This window comes from Megalops cyprinoides, chromosome 1 (assembly GCF_013368585.1).
Source record: "Megalops cyprinoides isolate fMegCyp1 chromosome 1, fMegCyp1.pri, whole genome shotgun sequence".
Lineage (NCBI taxonomy): Eukaryota > Metazoa > Chordata > Actinopteri > Elopiformes > Megalopidae > Megalops > Megalops cyprinoides.
The window spans coordinates 10,639,292-10,662,379 of NC_050583.1; the positions used below are offsets into that span (position 1 = coordinate 10,639,292).

Genomic DNA, 23,088 nt, shown 5'->3' on the forward strand with positions numbered 1-23,088 from the left:
TTATTCATTTGGCAGACGCTTTTATCCAAAGCGACTTACAAGTGAGGCAGAGTACAACACAAGCAAAAAAAAGTGATTTTTCACCCGCTTTGGTGAGCATATTTCACCAGTCTGAAGAGATCACATACTGCAGGAGCAGTTATTGCCTTTAAAGAGAATGCACATTTGTTTGAAATAATTCAGAGGGGCAGAAATTTGTCAGGCTCTTTTTTCCCTACGGGACATGACGCAGGTGTGATGTTAGAGTGGATCCCCCAGCTCTATCCACTGGCAATAGAGCAAAAACGGATTTCACATACTGTCTCCTCCAACCCAGTCATAAATATCTTATGTGTGCAAATGAATACATCTTAATGTGACACATCATACCTTGTGTAATTTATTTTATTTGCTGTTAACTCTGTCCACAGTAGTTGATACCTCAGTGTAGTGATACTACAGTTACTACTGTTATGACTGCAGCTTGATAAACTATATTTTTTTCTGTTTTTGCACTAGTTGTCTAGTTTTTGTCACTATTTGTATTCACTGTGCTTGCACTCGGTTATCTCTGGAATAGTTCCTGTTGTTGCTCTTGAAAACCAATCACCTTGAGTGAGGGTATCTGCCAAAAAAAGAGATGGTACGTTCAGAAATTTTAGAAGGCAATTACTCTAACTCAGCCTGATAATTGAGGGCGGAAGCCTCAGGGTGTAAATATTTGGCAGCAGAGCCGAGTCGTTTCGAATACAGGGCACTTATTGCTAAGTGCGCATTGCAGGGTAAAAACAAACAGGTTCCACAGCTGCCTCTGCCCTGTGTTTGTGTGTGTGTGTCTCTCTCTCTCCGATGCGCTCTTGGCCGAGAGTCACGCAAGTCGCAGCCATCTGCACGTCTGTCTAAGCAAGCACGGAGACTGGAAGGTCACAAACACGTCCGGGCGCCAAAACCGCCGGAGCGCTCGCAGCAGGGGCATCGAGTTCCCCTCCGGCGTTCCATCGAGGGTCACGTGGTCTCGGCCCGCGCTGACAGACAGCGGCAGGTGCGGCCTAGTCGAAAAAGCCACCCGGGGGCTTCTGCATGGAATTGAACTGCATCGTCCTTGTGGGCAATTTAGCAGAAAGCTTGCAAAACGCAGGGGTATGCTACTCGATTTCTTTATTAAGTCTATGCCCAGATCCCACAATATGAACTCGTATAGGCTTCATATGAAGGGAAAATACAAAATAACAGCACCACCGGCAAAAAAAAAAACAAAAAACAAAAACACTATTCATCATATAACCTCCTCTTCCTTTCACAGCTTTTTCCTGTTTCTTCATTTCCTTCCGGAAAACGCAGAGCGCACCATGTCCACAGCCACAGTTGCAGATTTTGCATTGCCAATCTTTAGTGTAAGTAACAGCATGCATCAACACTTAGGGCTTCAGTCCACTCATGCCTTCAAAATGGATTCGAATGCCATTCAAAGGAGACAGGTCAAGGGGAATGGGAGGAAGATGAGCGAATATCCATGTCGGTTTCAGCAAACTAAATTTCAGTTACTCCCACCTCTGTACTACTTTGCCAAGAACCGCATAACACAAAATGCTGGGAGGGGTTTTCTCCAAATTCTGCTTTGTATTTATTGTGCTTAAAATCGCTACAATTAAATACATCACACTACAGTAAAAAAAAGGTTTCAACACAATATGCAGCCAAAGGCTCAGTTACAGGTCCTAGCCGCTCACTGCCTCTGAAGCACTTTTCGTCGGGTTATGAGTTCATCTTCTACAGCATGCGTGGTTTTTTTTGGCACGCCCGCCGGGGCTATTCTGCACTGACGGACACCCTCCCCGGCAGGACACGCAGCGGGTGGTGCTTGCAGGTGTTGGAGAAGTACGGGAACACCCTCTCCGTGAACCGGTGCTGGAACTTGTAGAGGACGGTGTTGTCGCTGGGGTCGGAGAAGGTGACCTTGCCCCTGTCCCAGTCCAGCTGTACTCGCACCCGCAGGGGCTTCTTCTTGACGGTGATGGGGATGGAGATGGGGGCCCTCGCCCGGTACTCCCCCGCGTACAGGCAGATGCTCCACAGGCCTCGCTCGGGGCTCAGGGGGAACCACTCCTTCCGCAGTACCGTCTCCTTGGCGACGCCCAGGGCCCATTCCGAATTGTCCCCCACCTCCACGTCCCAGGTGTGCCTGCCCGAGCCGAAGCCCTCCGAGCCCAACACGCACTCATAGTAGTTGAACCTCTCCGGGTTGTCGGGGAGGTGCTGCTCCTCGTCCGTGTACCTCACCGTGGTGAGGTCGTCCGACACGATGAGACAGGTGTCGGCCGTGTTGGGGTCGAGAGTCACGGGGACTGGAAGTAGAGAGAGAGGAAGAAGAAGCAGGAGAGTAAGTACATCTGTAGAGCCATCCATCAGGACAGCATAACCTACTGTATGTAAGCCTGTCTGGATAATAGCTTCTGCTAAATGGCAATACTACTACTAATAATAATAAGGAAAACACATGTAGCACTGTCTCTTACATATAGACAGATGTCAAATAATCACCAAGGCAGAGCAATATGTATTCTATTCCTCTACATGTATTTTCTTCCTCTGTTTCTCAAGATCTTTGGCTTTTCTCTCAGGCAGACCTGCCATCTGCACTCTCATAAAAGCCTCTCATAAAAGCCAGTACACGTGACTCAAGCTAAACCAGAAACTGAAAAAGTAATACTGAAAACAGTATTTGCCTCTTATATCCAAGCCCAGGTATTGTGTTTAACGAAGACTGATACACCTACTGTTTTGAAACACATACAGCCTTGATTTTTTTTTTTTAGCTTTAGCCCAATGGACACCCCTCCACCCCTCGACTCTTTGGAATCCCTGCTCCCAGGACTTACCATACTGAACAATCCCCTGCATCTTTTCCCAGGCTCTGTAATTCAGTGAGCCCAGGTGTTTGGCCACATCGATCAGCGACCCGGAGCCCGTCTCTGGATCCTGCGTTGTGCAGTGGGCCCTGCAACGATACGCTCGTTAGGATCGTTAGCACGCGACACTTGCTCTGGGCCGCAGTGTAGTGTGGTGGTAAGGAGCAGGGCTTGTAACCGAAAGGTTGCCGGTTCAATTCCCTGCTGTGGCACTGCTGCTGTACCCTTGGGCAAGGTACTTAACTCAGAATTGTCTCCGTAAATATCCAGCTGTATAAGTGGATAACATGTAAAAACTGTAACCTATGCAAGTCGCTCTGGATAAGAGCATCTGCTAAATAATAGTAGTGTAACGTAGTGTAACACTTGGGTGTCGGTCTAAGCCTGGGCTTGCACCACAGGAAGAGGAAGAATAGGAGGAGGACCAAAGGGTGCAAGGGGATAGGAAGGGGCTCCAGCGTACCTTTCCACGGTCGCCTTGAAGTTCTGCAGGACAACAGAAAGGAGAGATGAGATTAACGATGCAGCTGCTAATTCCACGCACACGTACCATTCCACAGAGAAACACAAGAGGCAACAGTGCAAATCTGTTGTCAAAGTCACTATTACTAGGGTATTGCACTGAGCACTGACATAAACCAGTAAGTGTATATAATATATAATTTTGTATTAATAACAATTAATACAAAATTATATCATAATGTAATAACTACATTATACATCATAATAACTATTGTATATTATTAAATACACTAATATATAATTAGTATATATTAGTATAGTATATTACTATGGAGTATATATTAGTATATAAATTGTGATTAGTATATAATTTATACTACTGTGTATGGTAGTAACATATACTATTAAGTATGGCTACAATTGTCCACTGCAAACTGCCCTCCCGAGTAAATATTGACATGCAGAGGTCATGGAAATTCTCATAACTACAGCCACAAGTATACACAGGGAGATTCATGATTGAATTTTTTTTTTCATTTTTTGTTTTGCTTTAAAAAAAAATTAGTTCACAAGTTGTTCAGTATTTCCATTCGAACAGTGTGTTTCAATTGTATTTCAACATTCACATACACATGTTTATTTCAACATTTATGGTTTAGTTCACCAAATATGTTTGAAATGTTCTGGATTTGTCAACTCTGGTTAAAAATAAATGGCTCACCCCAGTAGGTGATTTGTTAATTTTTAACAGGGGGGATAGCAGATGCACACGCAGCACTCTCTCTGCTACTAACTAGGTGCTGGAGAGGGGGGATGGCAGGTTAACAAGGGGGATGCATTTTGGTCATTTTGCTAACAAGGGGGATAGCGTCCCCCCTCATATCGCCTACTGACTCACCCAAATGATAGAAAAAAACTACTTAAAAATGTCTATCCATCCATGTTTTGGGGGTATGTCTGGAATAAAATATCTGAGATGTTTTACTCTGTTGTTACTTTTCACTATTGTTTTTTTACCTGCAGGAAAGAAATGTCCTCCGCCTCCATCTCCTCCTCTACCATCTTGATCGTGTCTGAAAGAGAGGCGATCTCATTGGCCATCTTGTCAATCTTCTCCTTCATCTTCTGACTCTTCTGCTCCTCTTCCTCCTTCAGGGCGGCTACTAAAGACGCCTCTTCGTCCCGCAGGAACTGGTGGAGTTTCTCAAACTCCTCCTTAATCAGCCTCTCTGTGAGCTGGGCCTGGCTCTGTGAGAGGAAAAGATGAGAGTGAGCCACTTTATTTCTCCGTTCCAGTTTCCAGGACTGTTGGGTCTTTTTTTTTTTTTTTTTAAACACCCTTTTTATCACCCCTACCTTAATGTGGTCTGCGGATTCGTCACAGGTCTGCTTGGCTGTGTTTAGAGCCTCCAGCTTCTCCTGTAAGGGTTTCAGTGCAGACTTCAGTTCCTTCTGGAATGAAAGGATAGGTTGTGATACCTCATTGGAGAACACAGGCTGACAGCAAATCCTGCATCCAATGGGGACAAAGAGCCCCAGTAGCCAGGGAATAGGGGTCAGTTTAGGGATCCTGTTTCAGTACAACACTCACAGTACCCACTGCTGGGTCGCACCTCATTCAGACACATCGCAGTTCAGCTTTCTAATGCTGATGGCTCTGTGGTAAGGCTCATGGTTAAGATTCTCCACAGTGATTAAACTACAAAGGATGGAAGATTTCAATGATGCAGCTAAAACCCTCCTTGGGTGCATGTGTATGATTGTGACCAGTGCAACTGTGTTTTGTTGCCCGATCAGAGAGTGAGCTCAAATCAGCCAATGAAAAGGTGAGCTGGGACCAGCCAATCCAGTGGTGAGGGAGCTGGATCACTTCTCTCTGTGTCAAACAGACCACAGGCTAATGATGGATCTGTAAGCCTGTATATCAGGCTAGAACTGTCTTACTGGAAGTGTACAGTACTATGGGGCTCCTCTATGGCTTCATTAAGAACCTCTGTCAGTTAAAAACGCTTACAGGCAAACAGTGATATAACATGTGGAATGAGCTTCCTATTGACATTCGTACAGACTCCCTGGGTGCCTTCAAGAGAAAGCTGAAAGCTCATCTTTTCAAGCTGTATCTCTAGTCTACCTTCCTTTCTATCTATCCTATCCCTATTTTCTATAAAAAAGCACTCTACACTAGTTTAGCACTTAACTCAGTATCTTACTGACCTCCTGTAATACTTCTCGATAACTACTCTTAGCACAGTGATGCATTCATTTGGAAGTCGATCTGGGTAAGAGCGTCTGCTAAATGACGCAATGTAATGTAATGTAATGTAACGTAACAAAATAAGAACTGAGAGTAACTTGGATGGACATACATCAGCTGCCTCCTCTCATCTTCATACAATTGCTGTTTTTTTCCTGTAGTTTGACAGATAACATAAATGACACGCATTTCATGCCCAAAGCAGAACAGTTTTTTTCTGTTTAAGTTTCTCACTGTACCAAATGTGTCTCAGTGAACAGTTTATGACTACAAAAAGGTCTGCATAGATTCTCAAAGAGTTCTCAGTACAGTTCAGGATGCACAAACATGGCTGTCTGGCTCCTGTTGTGACTGTGAGCATATTTGTCCTGATTGACTGATTATTGTAATGGACAGAGGATGTCGGACGTTGTGTGTTATGCGTGTGTGTGTATGTGTGTGTGCGTGTGTGTTGTGAGTATGTGCATGTGTGTACTTGTGTTTATGTGTGTGGTGCGAATGAGAATGTGTGCGTGTATGTGTGTGTCCTTGTGTTTACGTCTGTGTATGTGCGGTGTGTGTGTGAGTGTGTGTGTGTGTGTGGTGTGTGTGGTGTGTGTGTGTTTTGTGTGTGTGTGTTTTGTGTGTGTGTGTTTTGTGTGCGTGTGTGTCTGGGTGTGTGTGTGTGAGTGTGTGTGTGCATGGTGGTGTGTGTGTGTGTGTATGTGTGTGAGTGTGTGTGTGCATGGTGATGTGGGTGGTGTGTGTGTGTGTGCATGGTGATGTGTGTGGTGTGTGTGTGTGTGTTTTTTGAGTGTGCGTACACACACGCGCAGTGCCCCGAACCTTGCAGTCCTGCACGGCCTCCTCCGTGCTGCGGCACTCGTGATCCTCGTGCTCTCCCGCCTGGCAAACGGTGCAGACGGGCTCCTCGTCCTCCATGCAGAACAGCGTCAGCCTCTCCCCGTGGAGGGCGCAGAGCCCTCCGTGTCCCCCCCTGCCGCCCGCCGCGTCCCGCCGGGGCTGCCCGCAGAACAGGGAGTCCAGCAGGCCCTTCACCACGCTGTCCAGGACGTCCCGGCCGTAGCAGACGGTGCAGCCGCTCTCCCCGAGCTCGCTCCGGCACAGCTGCAGGCAGGACTCGCACAGCTGGTGCCCGCAGGGGAGCGCCAGGGGGTCCCGGCCCTGGCATCCGGGGCAGGAGGGCTCTGCCTCCCCGGGGAGGGGTGTCTGCTCGTCCGCCATTGCTCTCGCTCGCCCTCTTTTCTTGCTTACTCACGGCACCCTGCTCTCTCGTTCTCTCCCTGAACTAACGTCCTTCGCCACTCTATGCTCGACCGCTCGCCTTGCAACTTCGGGTAGGCTGACACAACAGGAAATCCCCCCAAGCACTCTGTGTGGTGTGTGTGTGTGTGTTTGTATGTGTGCGTGTATGTGTGTGTTTTATACTATTTTTAGCGTGATGTATTTAGACAGAGGTGCTGTGAGCTCACCCTGATGGTGTGGAGCGCTGGAACCTAACACCGTTTTGCTCCCGGAGAGGGGTGCTCGTTGGGAGAGCAGTGGGTTGCATGGGGCTGGGCAGGGGGCATGCTGAGTCACACCGAGGGACAGCGTTTCCGCGGCTGACACGTCGCATGAGTTTAATGACATGAGTTACGGCCGGACGGCCCCACCGACAGGCGAGCAACAGCTGCCATGAATATTCTAGCACCAACAATTGGGAATACAACACAACACGCAGGTACTGGCTGCCAAATGGAGCAAGTGTCGCTTTCATTGAAAATGCCAGTGATGTTGGGGAGACACTGGGAAAAGCAGCATCTTTAACTCATTTTGATATAGGCTCTAATGATATTCTGTTCATTCAAATTGTATGCGTGAATCCAAAAACGTGTTCATTGCTCTTACCTGTGCAGGAAATGTTTGAACTATAAGTGAAACCATATCTTACCATATCATACGTGATACTACAAAAACAGTTTCTCATTATTTATTAATAGTCCAAAAAACGCTGTAGACACCTAGGTTCATAGAAACAAGCTGAAAAAGAACAGCATCTTCCGAATAAAAGCAGACATGGTTGTATGGCCATGACAGTGATTCTCTTATTACATTTCAGATCCTTAGGATTGCTTGTGCCACTTCTGTAGGTGGATTGTTTTGGTCACCATTCACCCACAGCGTCAGTCACATTTTCACTCATCAATCACAGTCTCACTCCTCAATCACAGCATCAATCATCAATGACAGCATTACCCATCAATCACAATGTTACTTGTCAATCACAGCATTACCATCAATCACACTCTTGCTCATCAATCACAGTGTCACTCATCAAGCACAGTATTATTACTGCAAGTGGAAGTTCATCCTGTGCCTTCAAGGATGGTGGTGAATACAGTACATTACATTCTGGATGAACAGCTAACACTCACGACAATATATAAATGGATATAAAAAGACAAAACAAATAACTAAAAAACAGGGTGTTTTAAGGTAATGCTTTTCCAGTTACACTATCAAAACTTAAAAAGAACATTTGGATGATATTCATTGAAAATTTTTCCCTCGGTCAGTGAGATGTAAAAAACTGCAGAAAGGAAATATCCAGGGCAACATATTCAGGCAAAAAAAACCAAAACTTGGGTATGGTTGTGCTCGAGCTGATAACCAGGCAGAGGCAAAGGATGTCCACTAGGGGGCGCTTAGGGATTCCAGGGTGAGCCACAGTCCCCCCTCGGCCCTGAGTATGAGCTCACTGAGCCGGCGCACCTCGCCCTCCCGGGGCGTGACGCGGAAACGGCGCAGCGTCAGGGCCACCACCACCCTCATCTCCACCATGGCGAAGTTCTGCCCGATGCAGTTCCTGTACGAGAGAGAGAGAGAGAGAGAGCAGGCTGAGGGAAGAGGGCACAGCAACAGAGGAGTGTTACTGCATCACGCCTGCACTGCAGTGGGTCCGGGGCAACACTGCACAGCATGGGAAAACAGCCTGTATAGCAAAACAGCATGGCTATGTTATGGTTGTGCTTGAAGAGGGCGCTAAGCAGAGACGTGGGGTCTCTACTAAGGAAGGGTTCAGGGGTTCCAGCTGGAGCCACAGCACCCCCGCCCCCAACTCCAGCCTTTAGAATGAGCTCTGAGAGCCTATTTTTCTGAGCCCTTACTAAGCTCTTTCTCTGCCTGTCTCTGGAGTGATGGGGTGATTTTTGGTTTGGGTGAAGGTTCCTGTTTTGTTGATGATCTCAGGTTTTGTGGCAAATGGAGCATGGGGGACAAGGGTGTGGAGGTGTGGGGTGGGGCATGAAAAATGTGAGTAAGTATGGGGCGGGTTGGGTGTGGGGTCATGTTGGGTGTGTTGGGTTTTGGGATTTGTAGTGTGCGCTGAGTGTGAGATCATGTGAGGTGTGTTTTGTTTGCGGAGGTGTGGGATCATATCCGGTGTGTTGGGTTTGTTGAGGGGTGGGGTCATGCACCGGGTCACATACCTGGGTCCAGCAGAGAAGGGAATGAAAGCAAGAGGAGACCGACCCTTTGAATTATCTGGGTGGAAGCGTAAAGGGTTGTACACCTTGTGAGAGAAACAGAGAGAGAGAACTGTCATTTTGAGAGCCAGTTTCCTCTTTTACCAGTACCCCTGAGTCGGGTCAAGCCAATGTTTCTGAATGGGGAGAGTGTACAGAACCACTCACTTCTGGGTCGGGCCATATTTCTGGGTTGTGATGGGTCCCGTAGATGCTCATCAGGCAGATATTTCCTGAGGAATAAACACAGTCCATTACAAATGTACATCTCACGTTTAATATTGTAGAGGCCCTCCACATCCCCCCAAACTCCTTCTCATTGGTATGACCCATCCACCCCCCATTCACCTTGTGCCTTTTGGTATGTCCCATCTCTCATTATTAATTTGCTTAGTACATGCTCTGCTCCAAGACAACTTATCTCTCTAACCATCTATTTTTCCTTCTTCTTTTTTTAACATATAGTCCACTTGACCTTGCTCAAGGACAAAATAGCACTGCCCCATATAGGAATTAAACCCGCAAGCCCCCACCTTCTGGTATGACCCGGCTCCCGGGCACAGTCATGTCTTGGGAGAAGCGGCGAGTGACGGCGGTGACTGGGGGGTGGAGCCTCAGGCTCTCTTTGATGCACATGGTGGTGAAGGGCAGGTTGGTCAGGTCGTCCCTACGGCCACAACCACAGTCATTACCGTTATTGCCAACAGCCTCTGTTATTGGTCCTTCTACCGTTAACAAATGCCATGGTCTTTAACATGATTAACATCCCCTCTGTAATCATGACCTATATTTTCATCACTGTAGTCATAAGCATTACTATTATCAGGATAGGACACTTCTGATGTGTCACTACCATCACAGGGGCGAGAGGAGTAGAAGGAAAATGGCACAATCACTGCTGTAAAAATGGTGTAATAATTGCTGGTACAGTAATTGTGATGCAATAACTGCTGACGCAACGGTGATGTAATAATTGCTGGAATAAGAGCATCGGTATCATAATTGCTACACCAACAATAACTACTACACACCCAGGAATAGGAAAGTGAGTAAGAACATTATTAATGAGTCACGAGGTTATGTCGAACAGGAGCAAGGGTGTGGCGGATTGCTCTGACCACTCTATCTCCTCTGTGTCTCTGCCTTCCAGCAGGGCGTTGATCTCTGACCGGCACTGGTCCTGGTACTCCTGGTGGACAGCCAGGTTATACAGCACCCAGGAGATACCGCTGGCAGTGGTGTCATGACCTGGTACATGAGAGGGAGTAGAGCAGTGAGAGAGAGGAAGAGGAGGAGGAGGAGAGCGGAGAGAGGGAGTGATGAAGAGAGGGAGAGGGGTAGAGGGAAATGCAGATGGAGAGGGAGAGATGAAGAGAGGGGAGGGGTAGAAGGATAAGGAATGTGAACAGAAAGGGAGAGAAGAATGAGGTTTAGTAACATGTTTGTCTGGACAGACACCAAAATGGGCTTTAATCAGTTTATAAACACTCAGCACGTTAAATGTCACCTTCAAACATAAAGGTGTCTGCCTCTGCTTTGATTTCCTCATCGGTCAGGCCGTTGCCCTCCTCATCCTAGAATACAGAAATGCACAAGTTCATCACTTCTGTATCAGTTATGCTCTTATGCAGGGGTTGAATTAAAAAGTGTTTTTGCTGTTTTTGTTTTTTAAATTCCTTCCCATCCCTCTCAGTCTCTCTCCAGCATGTCTTCCCTCTGACTATGCTTCATAATATGCATCTGCCAACCACAAATTTATCTATTTTTTCATAAACACTTCAGATTTTTACTCTCCTTCACACCAGACTCTTTTCAATGCGATATCCTTCATTCTTCATCATTGTTTTCACGATAGTGCTTCTTTTACTTATACACTCTTCTGTTTTCACCCTCTCTCACTGTCTCTCTCTCATTCCTTCTCTTTGCCCTTTGTCTCATTTGCCTTCCTCAATCAGACACACACACACACAGACACACCAAAACATTCATGTATGCATGCACACATGCACACTCATAAAACCACAACCACACACACACACAGATACACACGCGCACGCACAAACACACACACACACACACACACACACACACACACACACACACACACACACACACACACGCGCGCGCAGGACCAAAGACGCTCACTGACCTTCGACAGCAGCAGGATGTCGATGAAGTCGGTCACCTTCTTCTTGACGGCCCCGCTCTCGGTGGCGTGCCTCTCCGGCTCCCCTTGCTGGAGCAGCTCCCGGCGGCGCCTCTGCACGATGTTGGCGGTGAAGCTGTGTACCACGCCGCAGGCGCGGCGGAAGCGCTCGCCCTCGGGGGAGCGCCAGTACAGCCAGTCCCAGTGGTGCAGCATACGGTGCTCCCTCCGGACCACCAGGGTGCTGAGCTCGTAGATGGCGGCGATGTACTCGCTGGGCTGTCTGCGTTGGGGAGAGGTGAGGGAGGGGGGAGAGGGAAACTGTGAGCGAGGGAAGGCAGGGTGGCAGCGTAGTGTAGTGGTTAAGGAGTGGGACTTGTACCCGAGAGGTTCCCAGTTCGATTCCCAGTGGAGGCATTGCTGCCGTACCCTTGGGCATAGTACTTAACCCATAATTGCCTTGGATAACCCACAAGGTACTAAACTCAGAATTGGCTCAGTAAATATCCAGGTGTATAAGTGGATAGCATGTAAAAACTGTAGCCTATGCAAGTTGCACTGAATAAGAGCATCTGCTAAATGCCAATAATGACAATAATGACCCAATTGCCTTGGGTAACCCACAAGGCACTAATCTCACAATTGCCTCAGTATATATCCAGTTGTATAAGCAGATAACATTGTACAAACCTGTAATTGATATAAGTCACTGCTAAATGCCAATAATGTAATGTAAAGAGAATTACATCCCAGCCAATGCTTTTAAATGAGTCTGTATATTATTCCATGTTCTGTTTAGCGATATGGCTAGCTCCATTCTGAATCCTGTTTTTCTGAAATCATGATCTTTGCATTTAAAGCCAAAGGGGAGCAATTCATTCAGTTGGTGAGTGAGTGGGTGAGTGGGTGAGTGGGTGAGTGAGTGAGTGAGTGGGTGAGTGAGTGAGTGGGTGAGTGGGTGAGTGAGTGAGTGGGTGAGTGAGTGAGTGAGTGAGTGAGCGAGTGAGCGAGTGTGTGAAGGACACTCACTTTAAGTCTGATTAATGCCAGATAAAGTCAAAGTAAAGTTAAAGTAAAAAAAAAAACATTGCTTGAATTCAAAGTCATTAGGAGCAGCAGCTGTGGCTAGCAGAACACCCCCAGCTTTCCAGGAATCACGTTTTACACCCCTGCAATACGCTGATTACGGAGCCCGGATTCCAGCTAAAAACAACACCAGACACAGTGCACATGTAACTCAGCTGAGCTGTAAACATAATTGTAGTGTGGGTGCTGTAATGGTGCGGTAAAGTAGTCATTTTCCCCCCAGTCTCTGTGTTGCGGTGTTTACAAAGACCGGTCATCAGTGCTGGCGACGGGAAAACTCACTCCTGGCAATTGCTGTCATAGCTGAAGGTACATTTGAGCAGGCTGTCCAGGGTCATCAGGCTGACCTGCTCGAACATGTCCTGGCACGCCTTGCCTTCCGCCACCAGGCGGCGCCACTTCGCCTGCGACAGAGACCGCAGCAGAAATGAGAGGGTGAGGAGGTGTCAGAAAAACGCACACATAGCATGTGTGCTTGTGTGAGAGAGAGAGAGAGACAGAAATATATGTAGGGAGCGATAGAGAAATGTTTACTCACACAGGAAAAACAGCTTTTGTATTGGGTTTTGCTTCCCCTTTATCGGTTCCTGCGCATTTATGGTAAAAAGTATTTCTCATAACAAATCTAAAGTATCACCATCATATGGCTGTACTGAGCTGACTCAGCTCCAGTAAACACATACAGGTTTGACTGCAGAACAGTTTTGCTTGTCAGTTTTATGACATGGTAAATGTGACCTTATTTGCGGTTGGGCCTGTTCCTGTATGCCTTTCATACCCACTGAAAGAGCCGTGAAAGAAAGAGCTCCCTGGTTAGACCAAAGAAATCCCGCTCGCCTTTATTCTAACCTGAAACAATTTAGTGACTCCACTCTTCAATGCCTAACTAGGGATCACAGCAAGTCCCACAGAACCTTGGGTCGGCAAGATCCTTCTCTGACCACTACAAAATTGTCATGTCTTTAACATGACTAATAAAGGAATCTGAGTGTGAATCTGAATCTACACCACATGCTGCAGTCGGGGGAAAAAAAAAAACAAAAAAAAACTGCACACTGTTCAAAGCAGTGTCTACCCACAGCTGTCCCCCTGCTTAAACTGCAAACCTGGCCTTCGCCTTTCATTCAAAATTGCTTAAAGCTGTGTCTTCTGACAGCACACATACTTCAGATTGTGTTAGATTCAAGAGGGTTGGATGTTGCAGTTTGTATAGGGTGAATTCATATTTACGGGGAGAAAACTGCTTAAGCCCACGTCTTAATGTCACGCTGAGGACACCTAGACAGAGAGGCGAAGTGACCGGTTTCTGTCAATTGGAAATTATTGAAAGATGAGAGGCAGGGGCAGAGACAGGGAAATATGAGAACTAGTGACAAACACATTTCTCAAAACACGCAGTTTTACAAGACATTACAAGACAACTTGAATGTCTGCTTGATCACACTCTGTGTTATCCTGTTTTTTGGGAAAAAAACTGCATATTGTGATAATGTCAATCTATTAATTCTGCATTTTATTACCTAATTATCTTCTCATACATAAATCTGTTTATCATTGTATCATAAATGTAAACATTGTTTTAAATTATGAATCTAAGGAAGTCATTTTACGAAAGTCACCACTAATTGACATAGGTAATAACTGTATTTTAGTAACTAAGCTTTAGCTAACAACACAGACAGACGCAATCTCTTTTCTGTTTTCTATGGGACGTTACTGTCTTTAATGGCACGGTATCGCATTCCTTCAATAGCATTGTGAAAGACACGCACAGGGGAGAAAAAACAGCTGGAGTATAGAACAGAAGCGGGTCAGAGGAAGTAGGAGTTTGGAATGCACTAGAAAAAATGCCCTCTCACAGACACAGACAGAGGAGTATTAGGGATGACAAAAACACTAAAAGTGTTTATGACAATTATTTTGTACAGTCAGTTCTCCTATAATGGAAGTGTCTCTGGAGGCAAATAACAAAAAAAATCTGAAAGGCCTGGTGTTCATTTTGCAAACCGTGAACTTTCCAGCATTCCTTCCCTGAACCGATTCCAGACACGCGCTACGCCGGTTCCCTCTCTCCAAACCCTCACCCTGGTGTGACATTATTCAGGCTTCCCCATCCCACACTCACGTGCATGATGTCGGTAGACTTGTTGAAGATTTTCACGTAGATCTTTAGAATGTCGAAGTGGAAGGCGGGGGTGAGGAGGCGTCTGTGACGAGACCAGTGCTCCCCGTTACTCAGCAGGAGGCCCTGTCCTGTAATGAGCGCACACATTTCAGTATTGTAACAAGCACATACATTTCAGTCCTGTAAGAAGCACACTCATTTCAGTACTGTAACAAGCGCATACATTTCAGTCCTGTAACGAGTGCACACATTTCAGCCCTGTAACGAGCACACACATTTCAGCACTGTAACAAGTGCATATATTTCAGTCCTGTAACAAGCACACACATTTCAGTACTGTAACAAGCGCATACATTTCAGTCCTGTAATGAGCACACACATTTCAGTACTGTAACGAGCACACACATTTCAGCACTGTAACACAAACACACACACACAATTTAGCCATGTAACTCAAACACACATGTTTAAGTTGTGTTACACAAACAGACACATTTCACAAACACTCATATTTCAATCCTGTAACACAAACACTCATATTTCAGTCCTGTAGCATAAACATTTTCTATCTTGTAACAAGTACACTATATGGACAAACGTATTTGGCCACACCTGTTTTTCAGGGTTTGGGCTAGGCCCCTTATCTCCAGTGAAGGGCAATCCTAATGCTTCAGCATACCAAGACATTTTGGACAATGCTATGCTTCCAACTTTGTGGCAACAGTTTGGAGAAGGCCCTTTTCTATTCCATCCTGACTATAAAGACATGGTTTGATGAGTTTGGTGTGGAAGAACTTGACTGGCCCGCACAGAGCCCTGACCTCAACACCATCGAGCACCTTTGGGATGAACTGGAACAGAGATTGCGAGCAAGGCCTTCTCATCCAACATCAGTGCCTGACCTCATAAATGCTCTACAGAATGAATGGGCACAAATTCCCACAGAAACACTCCAAAATCTTGTGGAAAGCCTTCCAAGAAGAGTGGAAGCTGTTATAGCTGCAAAAGGGGGACCAACTCCATATTGAAGTATATGTATTTGAATACAATGTCATTACAATGTAATGGTCAGGTGTCCGAATACTTTTGTCCATATAGTGTACATGTATTTCAATTCTGTAACACAAATACACGTGTTTAAGTTATGTTACACAAACAGATGCATTTTATTTTTGTAACACAAATAAACATTTTCTGTCCTGCAACACACACATTTCACTAATGCAACACAAACACACACATTTCTAAACAAATGCACACACACACATAAAAACATGCACTTTTCACTGACTCATCTTGCAATACACTGTGTGCATGTGAGTGTGTGTGTGGGAGCACGTATTTGAGTCTGTGTCGATGGGTGTATATTTACCCAGCCATGGTCGCAAAAAGCCGTAGAATAACTCGTCCTTGATGGCGATGGAGGCTGCAGGGATGGACAGACAGACAGACAGACAGACAGTGGAGAGAAGGTATTAGTACACCAGTCCTTCCACTTCCATTGTGGCAATCTACAGTTCATCATTATTATGGATATACAAGCCTAGTCAATGCCAACCTAGGCACACATTTGTGATCTCAACGCACTGTTTTGCGCTGATGCTCATTCATGTGTGGTAAGTTGGGGCGGCAGTGTAGCATAGTGGTTAAGGAGCAGGACTCGTAACCGAAAGGTTGCCGGTTTGATCCCTGCTGGGACACTGCTGCTGTACCCTTGGGCAAGGTACTTAACCCACAATTGCCTCAGTAAATATCCAGCTGTATAAATGGATAACATTGTAAAGAGCTGTAACCTATGTAAGTCACTTTGGATAAAAGCGTCTGCTAAATGAATAAATGTACATGTAAATGTATTGGTGTCGTAGTTTGTGCAACTTTTCATGGAACTTATTAGATGCATTGTGCAAGTCACATAACAGCATCTGCTAAATGACGGCAGTGGTAATGTAATGTGTTAAGCTAGTTGTGTCAAATAAACAAAGCTGCAATCCATGTGAGGGGCGGGAGGTGGGATACCGGAGGCCATCAGGAGGGGCTTGATGAAATTAGGGTGGAAGAGTCGCACCAGGGTGTAGAAAGGCCCCAGGAACCAGACACAGGAGTGCTGGTAGGTCTTCACCAGCTCATCCACAGCCTGGAGCCCCTCCTCCGTGTTTCGCATCTGGGGAAACAGGTAGACCTCCGCTCACTGACGGGCGTAACAACACTGCGATGGTGATTACTCATTACTCATTACATTACATTATTAGCATTTAGCAGACGCTCTTACCCGGAGCATTACATCAGTTACAATGTTATTTGGGGTGATGTGCCTCGCCCAAAGGTACAACAGCAGTGCCCCAGTGGGGAATCCAAACCCGCAATCTTTTGGTCACGAGTCCTGCTCCTTAACCACTATGCTACACTGCCGCCCTCATAATGCCCACTCACTCATAACATGTCCTTCTTCTGAGCCCAGCGCAATAAATCAGACTGAAATGCACAGAACCACAAATCAATCTCCAAAGATTCGGGAGAAGAATTTTCAGATCCCTATGTAATTAACCAAACTGTGCCAGTATAGCACAGGGTAAGAAGCAGGGCTCATAACCAGAAGATTCCTGACTGGGAAACTGCTGTTGTACCCTTAGGAAAAGGTACTTAACTCAGAAATGCCTCAGAAAATATCCAGCTGTATAAATAGATAACATGTAAAAAGTGTAAGCTACGTAAGTCACTCCAGAGACGAGTGTCTCCTAAATGACAATAATATATGTAACACAGACAAACTGGGCTCATCCATGACTGTAAAAATCCCACTTTCCACTACCCGCCCGCATCGGCTGTTTATGGCATCCCACCTCCACCCCATCTCCCTTTTTCTTTTCCCTGGTTTTTATGTCCTAGTGTGAGGGGTCAACAACCTTTGCCTAAACTTCGGATAACGGACTCCCCGGACACCTTTGAGAAAAAACTTAAAACTGATTTGTTCAAGCTGTATCTGTAGTCTATCTTCCTCCCTATTTATGTCTATCTATCCTATCAATTGCTATTTTCATTATAACAAAAAGCCACTGTACACTAGCCTAGCACTTAACTTTGTATCTTACTGACCTCTTGTAATACTTTGCCATAACTACTCCTAGCATCGTGATGCACTTATTTGTAAGCTGCTCTGAGTAAAAGCATCTGCTAAATGAAGTAATGTAATGTAATGTAATGTAAGGCCAAGTGAAATCTCTTCATCAGACTCCAAGCCAAACAAATGTACCGCTATGACCACATATCACACAACCTTAATGCTTTGAATGTATGGACACAAAGAGGTCCCCAAGTCAGACAAATGGACACAGAAACAGGCAAATTATCAGACAGACAGTTGCAAACTGACAGATGGCAGTCAGACATATTTCCTGTGCTACAAAGAGCACAGACAGGCAGACTTAAAAACTTAAAAGCAGACAGTGGCTTTGCTTGAGACAACAGACTGTGCCAGATATAGCAGACAGACCAACATCTGAAGGACAGATAACTGGACACGGCAGCATACTGCAGACAGAAAGGTTGACAGGCAACAGGCACTGTCCATTTTGTAAGCAGGCCTCAGCACAATAACTGGTCAAGAGTTATGTTTTAACCCCACTAAAACAGGATTACTACTGATGAATCAATGCTACAGACGTCATCTCTGCAATGTATGCAAAATGCTATCATGGTGTACTTTCAGTAAACACAGGCATTTCCTCCAAGCCCTTTCAGGTTCATATACTGTGCCTGTGAGGTTGCACTTTGTCCCTGCAAGGCGGTTACGCCTAAAACAAACATTGCACTGTCTGTACTCATATAATGAGGATGCAGAATATTTTTGCATTGCAAAACTAGCATCATATCCATTCAGAGGGGAGTCACGCGAGGCAAGGCTTTGCAATGGTTGTGAGCCTGAGACTCACACACATGTCCATAAAAAAATTCACCTTATGAGAGTTTATGCTATGGCTTGCTACATAGCTAGGCTTGTCACACTGTGGTTTCTACTGAGCTTGCAAAGCGTACATGACTCTCGGCAAGTCCATGTGGTCTGTACAGCCATGGATTCCTATACTCAAACTGGCACACTGTCATGATCTACAGCTTAACATAATCATCCATGTACAGGCCAGGCAGAAAGGAAAACATTTATGTGGCGACAATGGGAGTGCGGCTGAAGAACGACACTATTGATTAGAATGGGATGGCACCGTATTTCGTTGTTGTTGTTGCTGCTGTTAACCTTAGTGAAAGTGGACCTATGGTCTTGGGGACATGGCAGTATAATTCCATAATGTCAGCATGGTTTCTCCATTTGACACAAAACTGTTGCAAATGCCAGAACAGGAAGAGGGGCTCTTACAACACACGGACAAAAAAAAAAAAAACTGATGTACACAAAAGCTTCCTCATCTGTCGACATGGCCAAATTAACAAATAAGCATTGACTTATGCCTTTTTTATGAACAAATTGCAAAAAAAAAGCATGCATTACTTTTTCTGTTGGCACAACTGCAGCTACTTTGTGGTTTGGGTGAGTGGTTTGAGAAACAGAGCGAGAGAAAGTGAGTGAGTGAGAGAGAGAGAGAGAGAGAGAGAGAGAGAGAGAGATCATTGGTTTTTATTTTATGCCCACCATCTCTGGTGCAACTGACTCAGCAACTGTTCATCTATGTATGTATCGGCTGAGACTTGACATAATTCACAACCACGCTTTGGTAACACAACACTGAAACGTCTAATTTCATTACATTTATTTCATCCAGCAGTTTCAAAAATGCAATTTTTTACACCATATGTAGCCACTATACCATTCTGTATCACAGAAGAATATTGCATCATATGTACTTCATCATAAAGATCATCTCACATCATATGCACTCTATCACAAAAGATCATATTGCGTCATATGTGCTCAACCATAGCAGATCATATCGCATCATACGCAGCAAATCACAAAAGATCACATCACATCATACGTGCTCTCTGTGATGTCATGTAATACCATATGTACTCTTTTTAAAAAAGACCGTGTTACAGCATATTCATCGCAACAGATCATCTGGCAACACATGCACCGTGTCCCGATATCACAGCACTGTGCAATTATACATTGTGTATATGTGTATGTGCAAACAGTGCCCGGTCAGTCACTCACCAGCCCCAGGTGACCCAGCAGCCAGTTGCGTTTGGGAGGCTGGGTGAAGCATTTCAGGCGATGAATGTTGCGGGTGTAGCGCCAGACCCAGCAGGCGAAGCGGCACAAGAGGGTGGCGAGCAGGACGAGAGCGGCCAGCTGGAGGAGGCCGAACGTGGAGGAGACGGGGGGTAGCAGCCCCAGGAGGCGCCCCAAAACCCCATCCACCCTGAAGGCCATCCTGTGGGGCAGAGATTACCCAGTCCCCAGTCAGACAGGAAAGAAACAGATAAAGGAAATTTGATGCTGATTACCCCCCCAAAACCCCGTCAATGAGTTTGCTCTGGACCATTTTCCTTCGCAAGAAATTTCTTTCTTTTACTTCCCTTCAGTATAGGGCAGCGTAGACTTTCAGTGGCATCGCTGTGTAATCATTAATTCTAGCTGTGAATGTGAGCATCCACATTCAGAATTTTAACACGTCTAGCTTTCACCCTAAATGCACCCGCGTGTTGTGCGTAACAGTTAACAGAAGTTACAGAAGTCCCACACTGTCTTCCCTTAGGTTTGTCGGAGTAAACCTTTCCTTCGAACAACTCACCTGATGACTTGCTCACCGCGAGAGAGGCTGTCAGTTCGCCGCAAATTCCGAGCAAACTAATATTGCAGCCTTGATACTGACTCCAACGAGGACGTTTCGCATCGTTTCCTCGCCTCCCTCAGGCGCTTGTGTTTTGACTTGCTGCAAAAGAATGTGTTTCGCTGCTTTCGTAAGCAGCTCTCAGAAACGCTTTACTTCCTCAATTGCGAAAACTAGTTTCTGACCTTTTATTAACACGATTATCTATTGAAATGCAGCCTGTTGTGTTGAACCGCAAATGTTTATTTATGCAGGCGTCGTAGAGACCGTGTGTGTGTTGAAAAGGCAGCGCTACATCTAGAAACTGTCGTTTGAAAAAGAAAAAAGCCTTATCGTTCATCTCAGTTTCTGAGAGCAGTACCGCGAATGGTGTTTCGCACTTTCATGTTTATAAATATAGGAAAATAATTGTGCTGACAAAATATGCAGTGCAAGAAACGAGAATCGCTCTCCAAACGGCAATGCTGCATCTAATAACCGAGAGTTCTGCAGCGAAATGACTTTTAAAACAAATGTACTTACATGAACAAAATAAAACATGTCTTATCTTCCTAAATAAATTATTCTGTTGATAGCACTGCTGTACAAGTTGTATTACCGCAGTCCTACACGGTCTGTAGTTCCACGTCATGTGTTTATGGTTATTGATTTATAGTTCCACAAGTTCATAGTTAGAATTGCGCATTCTTTCGAACAAATGCAAATCATGGCCGCTCGTCCTGTTACAACATGAATTTTTATTTATTATTATTGTTATTGTTGTTGTTATTATTATTATTATTATTGTTATTGTTATTGTTGTTGTTATTATTATTATTATTATTATTATTATTATTATTATTGCATTCCTGGACATTTTTTAGTTTTTTTTTCTTCAATGAAATTCCCATATCTTTCGCCCTCTTTGGAGACTTCGACAGAACTCCACTCCCCAAAAGAGTGAGTGACCTCCAGCGGAGGTTATTGCAGGACAGCATCGCCTCCAGCAAATAAGTTAACAAGTTCAATAAGGATGTGTCAGAAAGTGCGCATACTGTGGCACAGTTGAGAATGTTTTCCATCTGTTTTTAACTACTTTCGGTGGAAGCCAGCGAGTAATTTTACCGAACAGTGGATTAGACCAGAGTTTCCCAAACCTCTCCAGCAAGGACCCCTTGTCCTGCATGTTTTACATCTCTACCTGCTAGGAAAAGGGGTCCTCCAGGGGAGGTTTGGGAAACGCTGGATTAGGCCATGGCCGAAACTAGAGGCGGGCAGTGGTGGGCATTGCCCACGCAAACGACTGATCGTTGTTCTGGCCAGACGCATGTGTACATCTGTCAGAGTAGTTACGTCCGTTTGGAATCCTGTAGGCGAATCACGTTTTTCTGCCCCCCTAGTGTCAATATCATTGGTTAGATCAACGATTTCAATAATTTCTGATTGGTTGGCTGGACACTACAAAACTTGCAGACGGAAAAATTAACTGACACACTGACAGTTCTACAGTGCATGGCTCTTACTTGAAGACTAGATCATAGGGACATTTTTCTCATACTGTATATATAATTTAAAATTGAAATATTAAAAAAATCATTGTGCATTTATTTTTGACAGTTTTACGGTTATTGATTTTGTGTTGTGCAGTATAAGGAGCGTTTCTGGTGGGGTTTAGGACATTGGCGATTTTAGACTCTTTTTAGGGGAGCTCAAGCACACCTAAATTTCATCTCAGCACCCCTAAATAATGATAGCCTAATGATAATAATAAATTTTATTTATTAATATTATTTTCTGAAATCATTTTTAGCCGTCTAACGTTAGATTTTGCGAACTTTTCTGTTAGAGACGGGACACACAATTACAGGTTCAAATGGCTTTATTTAAGTGGAGGTTTTCAGGAATCGAATCCCAGCAGACGATTGCTGTTCCCTTTTCCACCAGTTGAGGGCGCTAAGGCTGAATGGAGTTAATTGTCTAACATACAGAGGAGAGTTGGGAGTGTAAAGCTTGCCTGTGCATTCCTGCAGGCTTCTGAGGGCAGATCAGCATCTGAGGGACAGGCTCCCTGACTCTGCACTGGATCCCGTCATAGGAATATGAAATATATTGAGAAATTTGTTGTTCAGCCCCCAGATATATTGAAAATACATTCAAAATATGTTAATGCAAACTGAAATATATTGTAGTACACCAAAATGACAAAAATCTACATATTTTCAGCGTATTGATTGAGCTAAAAATGACTTTAATACTCACACTATATCATTTTTCGTGTGGGCCTGGATACTGCTTCCTCCACATCCCTGACATACAGTAGACCGACCTCTCCTGCTCACAGACTGGTCTTCAGGGCGTGCAGTCACACGCAAGTGTCCACCATCAGCTGAACCTGAGACACAACATCACTTGGCCGCATGCTACACAGGGTTGAGGGGCCTGGCCGACCTTGCTGACATCACGCCTCTAGACACCTACAGTACATCTGGCAGAGAGAGTAATGTAGCAGCTGTGATTGAACCATGGCTCAGAAAAGTCAGCCCCGTCAGTGAACCACGGATATCAAAGTCAATTACATTTTCATCATTTAGCAGATGCTCTTACTCACAGTGACACACAAAATACAACTCATGAAATGGCGTGAAAAGTGGTGCACACAGGAAACTACCAACCACATTCAAACATGTGTCAGTGCTAAATACAGTTTCTGAGATCACAAGTGTGTGCTTGGTTCAATGACTTTCTGCAATCGAATATATTTGATGCTGTATACACTATATGCTATACACTACACGCTATAGCCACTATACTATTCTAAAAGAATAGCTACCACATATCCTGTATTTAAGCTGCCATGTA

The 23,088-nt window shown here is 45.0% G+C and overlaps 2 protein-coding genes across 2 annotated transcripts; both read right to left on the reverse strand.

The window, feature by feature from the left end:
• Window positions 1-83: 83 nt before the first annotated feature.
• Window positions 84-6,923, reverse strand: LOC118784458 (tripartite motif-containing protein 35). The gene is made up of 6 exons (XM_036538697.1): window positions 6,430-6,923; window positions 4,707-4,802; window positions 4,368-4,598; window positions 3,352-3,374; window positions 2,859-2,977; window positions 84-2,324 (listed from the first exon to the last, which is right to left on the reverse strand). Exons 1-6 carry the CDS (start codon window positions 6,826-6,828, stop codon window positions 1,789-1,791), a joined length of 1,404 nt encoding a protein of 467 aa, XP_036394590.1. The 5' UTR covers window positions 6,829-6,923; the 3' UTR covers window positions 84-1,788.
• A 946-nt stretch (window positions 6,924-7,869) lies between these two features.
• LOC118779469 (cytochrome P450 4F3) lies at window positions 7,870-20,314 on the reverse strand. The gene is made up of 13 exons (XM_036531599.1): window positions 20,212-20,314; window positions 19,632-19,851; window positions 16,484-16,628; window positions 15,840-15,893; window positions 14,468-14,595; window positions 12,625-12,746; window positions 11,260-11,539; window positions 10,618-10,684; window positions 10,229-10,358; window positions 9,644-9,777; window positions 9,279-9,343; window positions 9,075-9,157; window positions 7,870-8,452 (listed from the first exon to the last, which is right to left on the reverse strand). Exons 2-13 carry the CDS (start codon window positions 19,848-19,850, stop codon window positions 8,281-8,283), a joined length of 1,599 nt encoding a protein of 532 aa, XP_036387492.1. The 5' UTR covers window position 19,851; window positions 20,212-20,314; the 3' UTR covers window positions 7,870-8,280.
• Between the last annotated feature and the right edge of the window lie 2,774 nt (window positions 20,315-23,088).

Coding starts and splice junctions, on each gene's coding strand:
- LOC118784458 (XM_036538697.1), bottom strand. CDS start 6,828: ATGGCGGACGAGCAGACACCCCTCCCCGGGGAGGCAGAGCCCTCCTGC. Junction 4,803..6,429: donor AGGCCGTGCAGGACTGCAAG/GTTCGGGGCACT, acceptor CTTTCATTCCAG/AAGGAACTGAAGTCTGCACT. Junction 4,599..4,706: donor AATCCGCAGACCACATTAAG/GTAGGGGTGATA, acceptor TTCCTCTCACAG/AGCCAGGCCCAGCTCACAGA.
- LOC118779469 (XM_036531599.1), bottom strand. CDS start 19,850: ATGGCCTTCAGGGTGGATGGGGTTTTGGGGCGCCTCCTGGGGCTGCTA. Junction 10,359..10,617: donor AGACACCTTTATGTTTGAAG/GTGACATTTAAC, acceptor CTCATGTACCAG/GTCATGACACCACTGCCAGC. Junction 9,158..9,278: donor AAATATGGCCCGACCCAGAA/GTGAGTGGTTCT, acceptor TTCTCTCACAAG/GTGTACAACCCTTTACGCTT.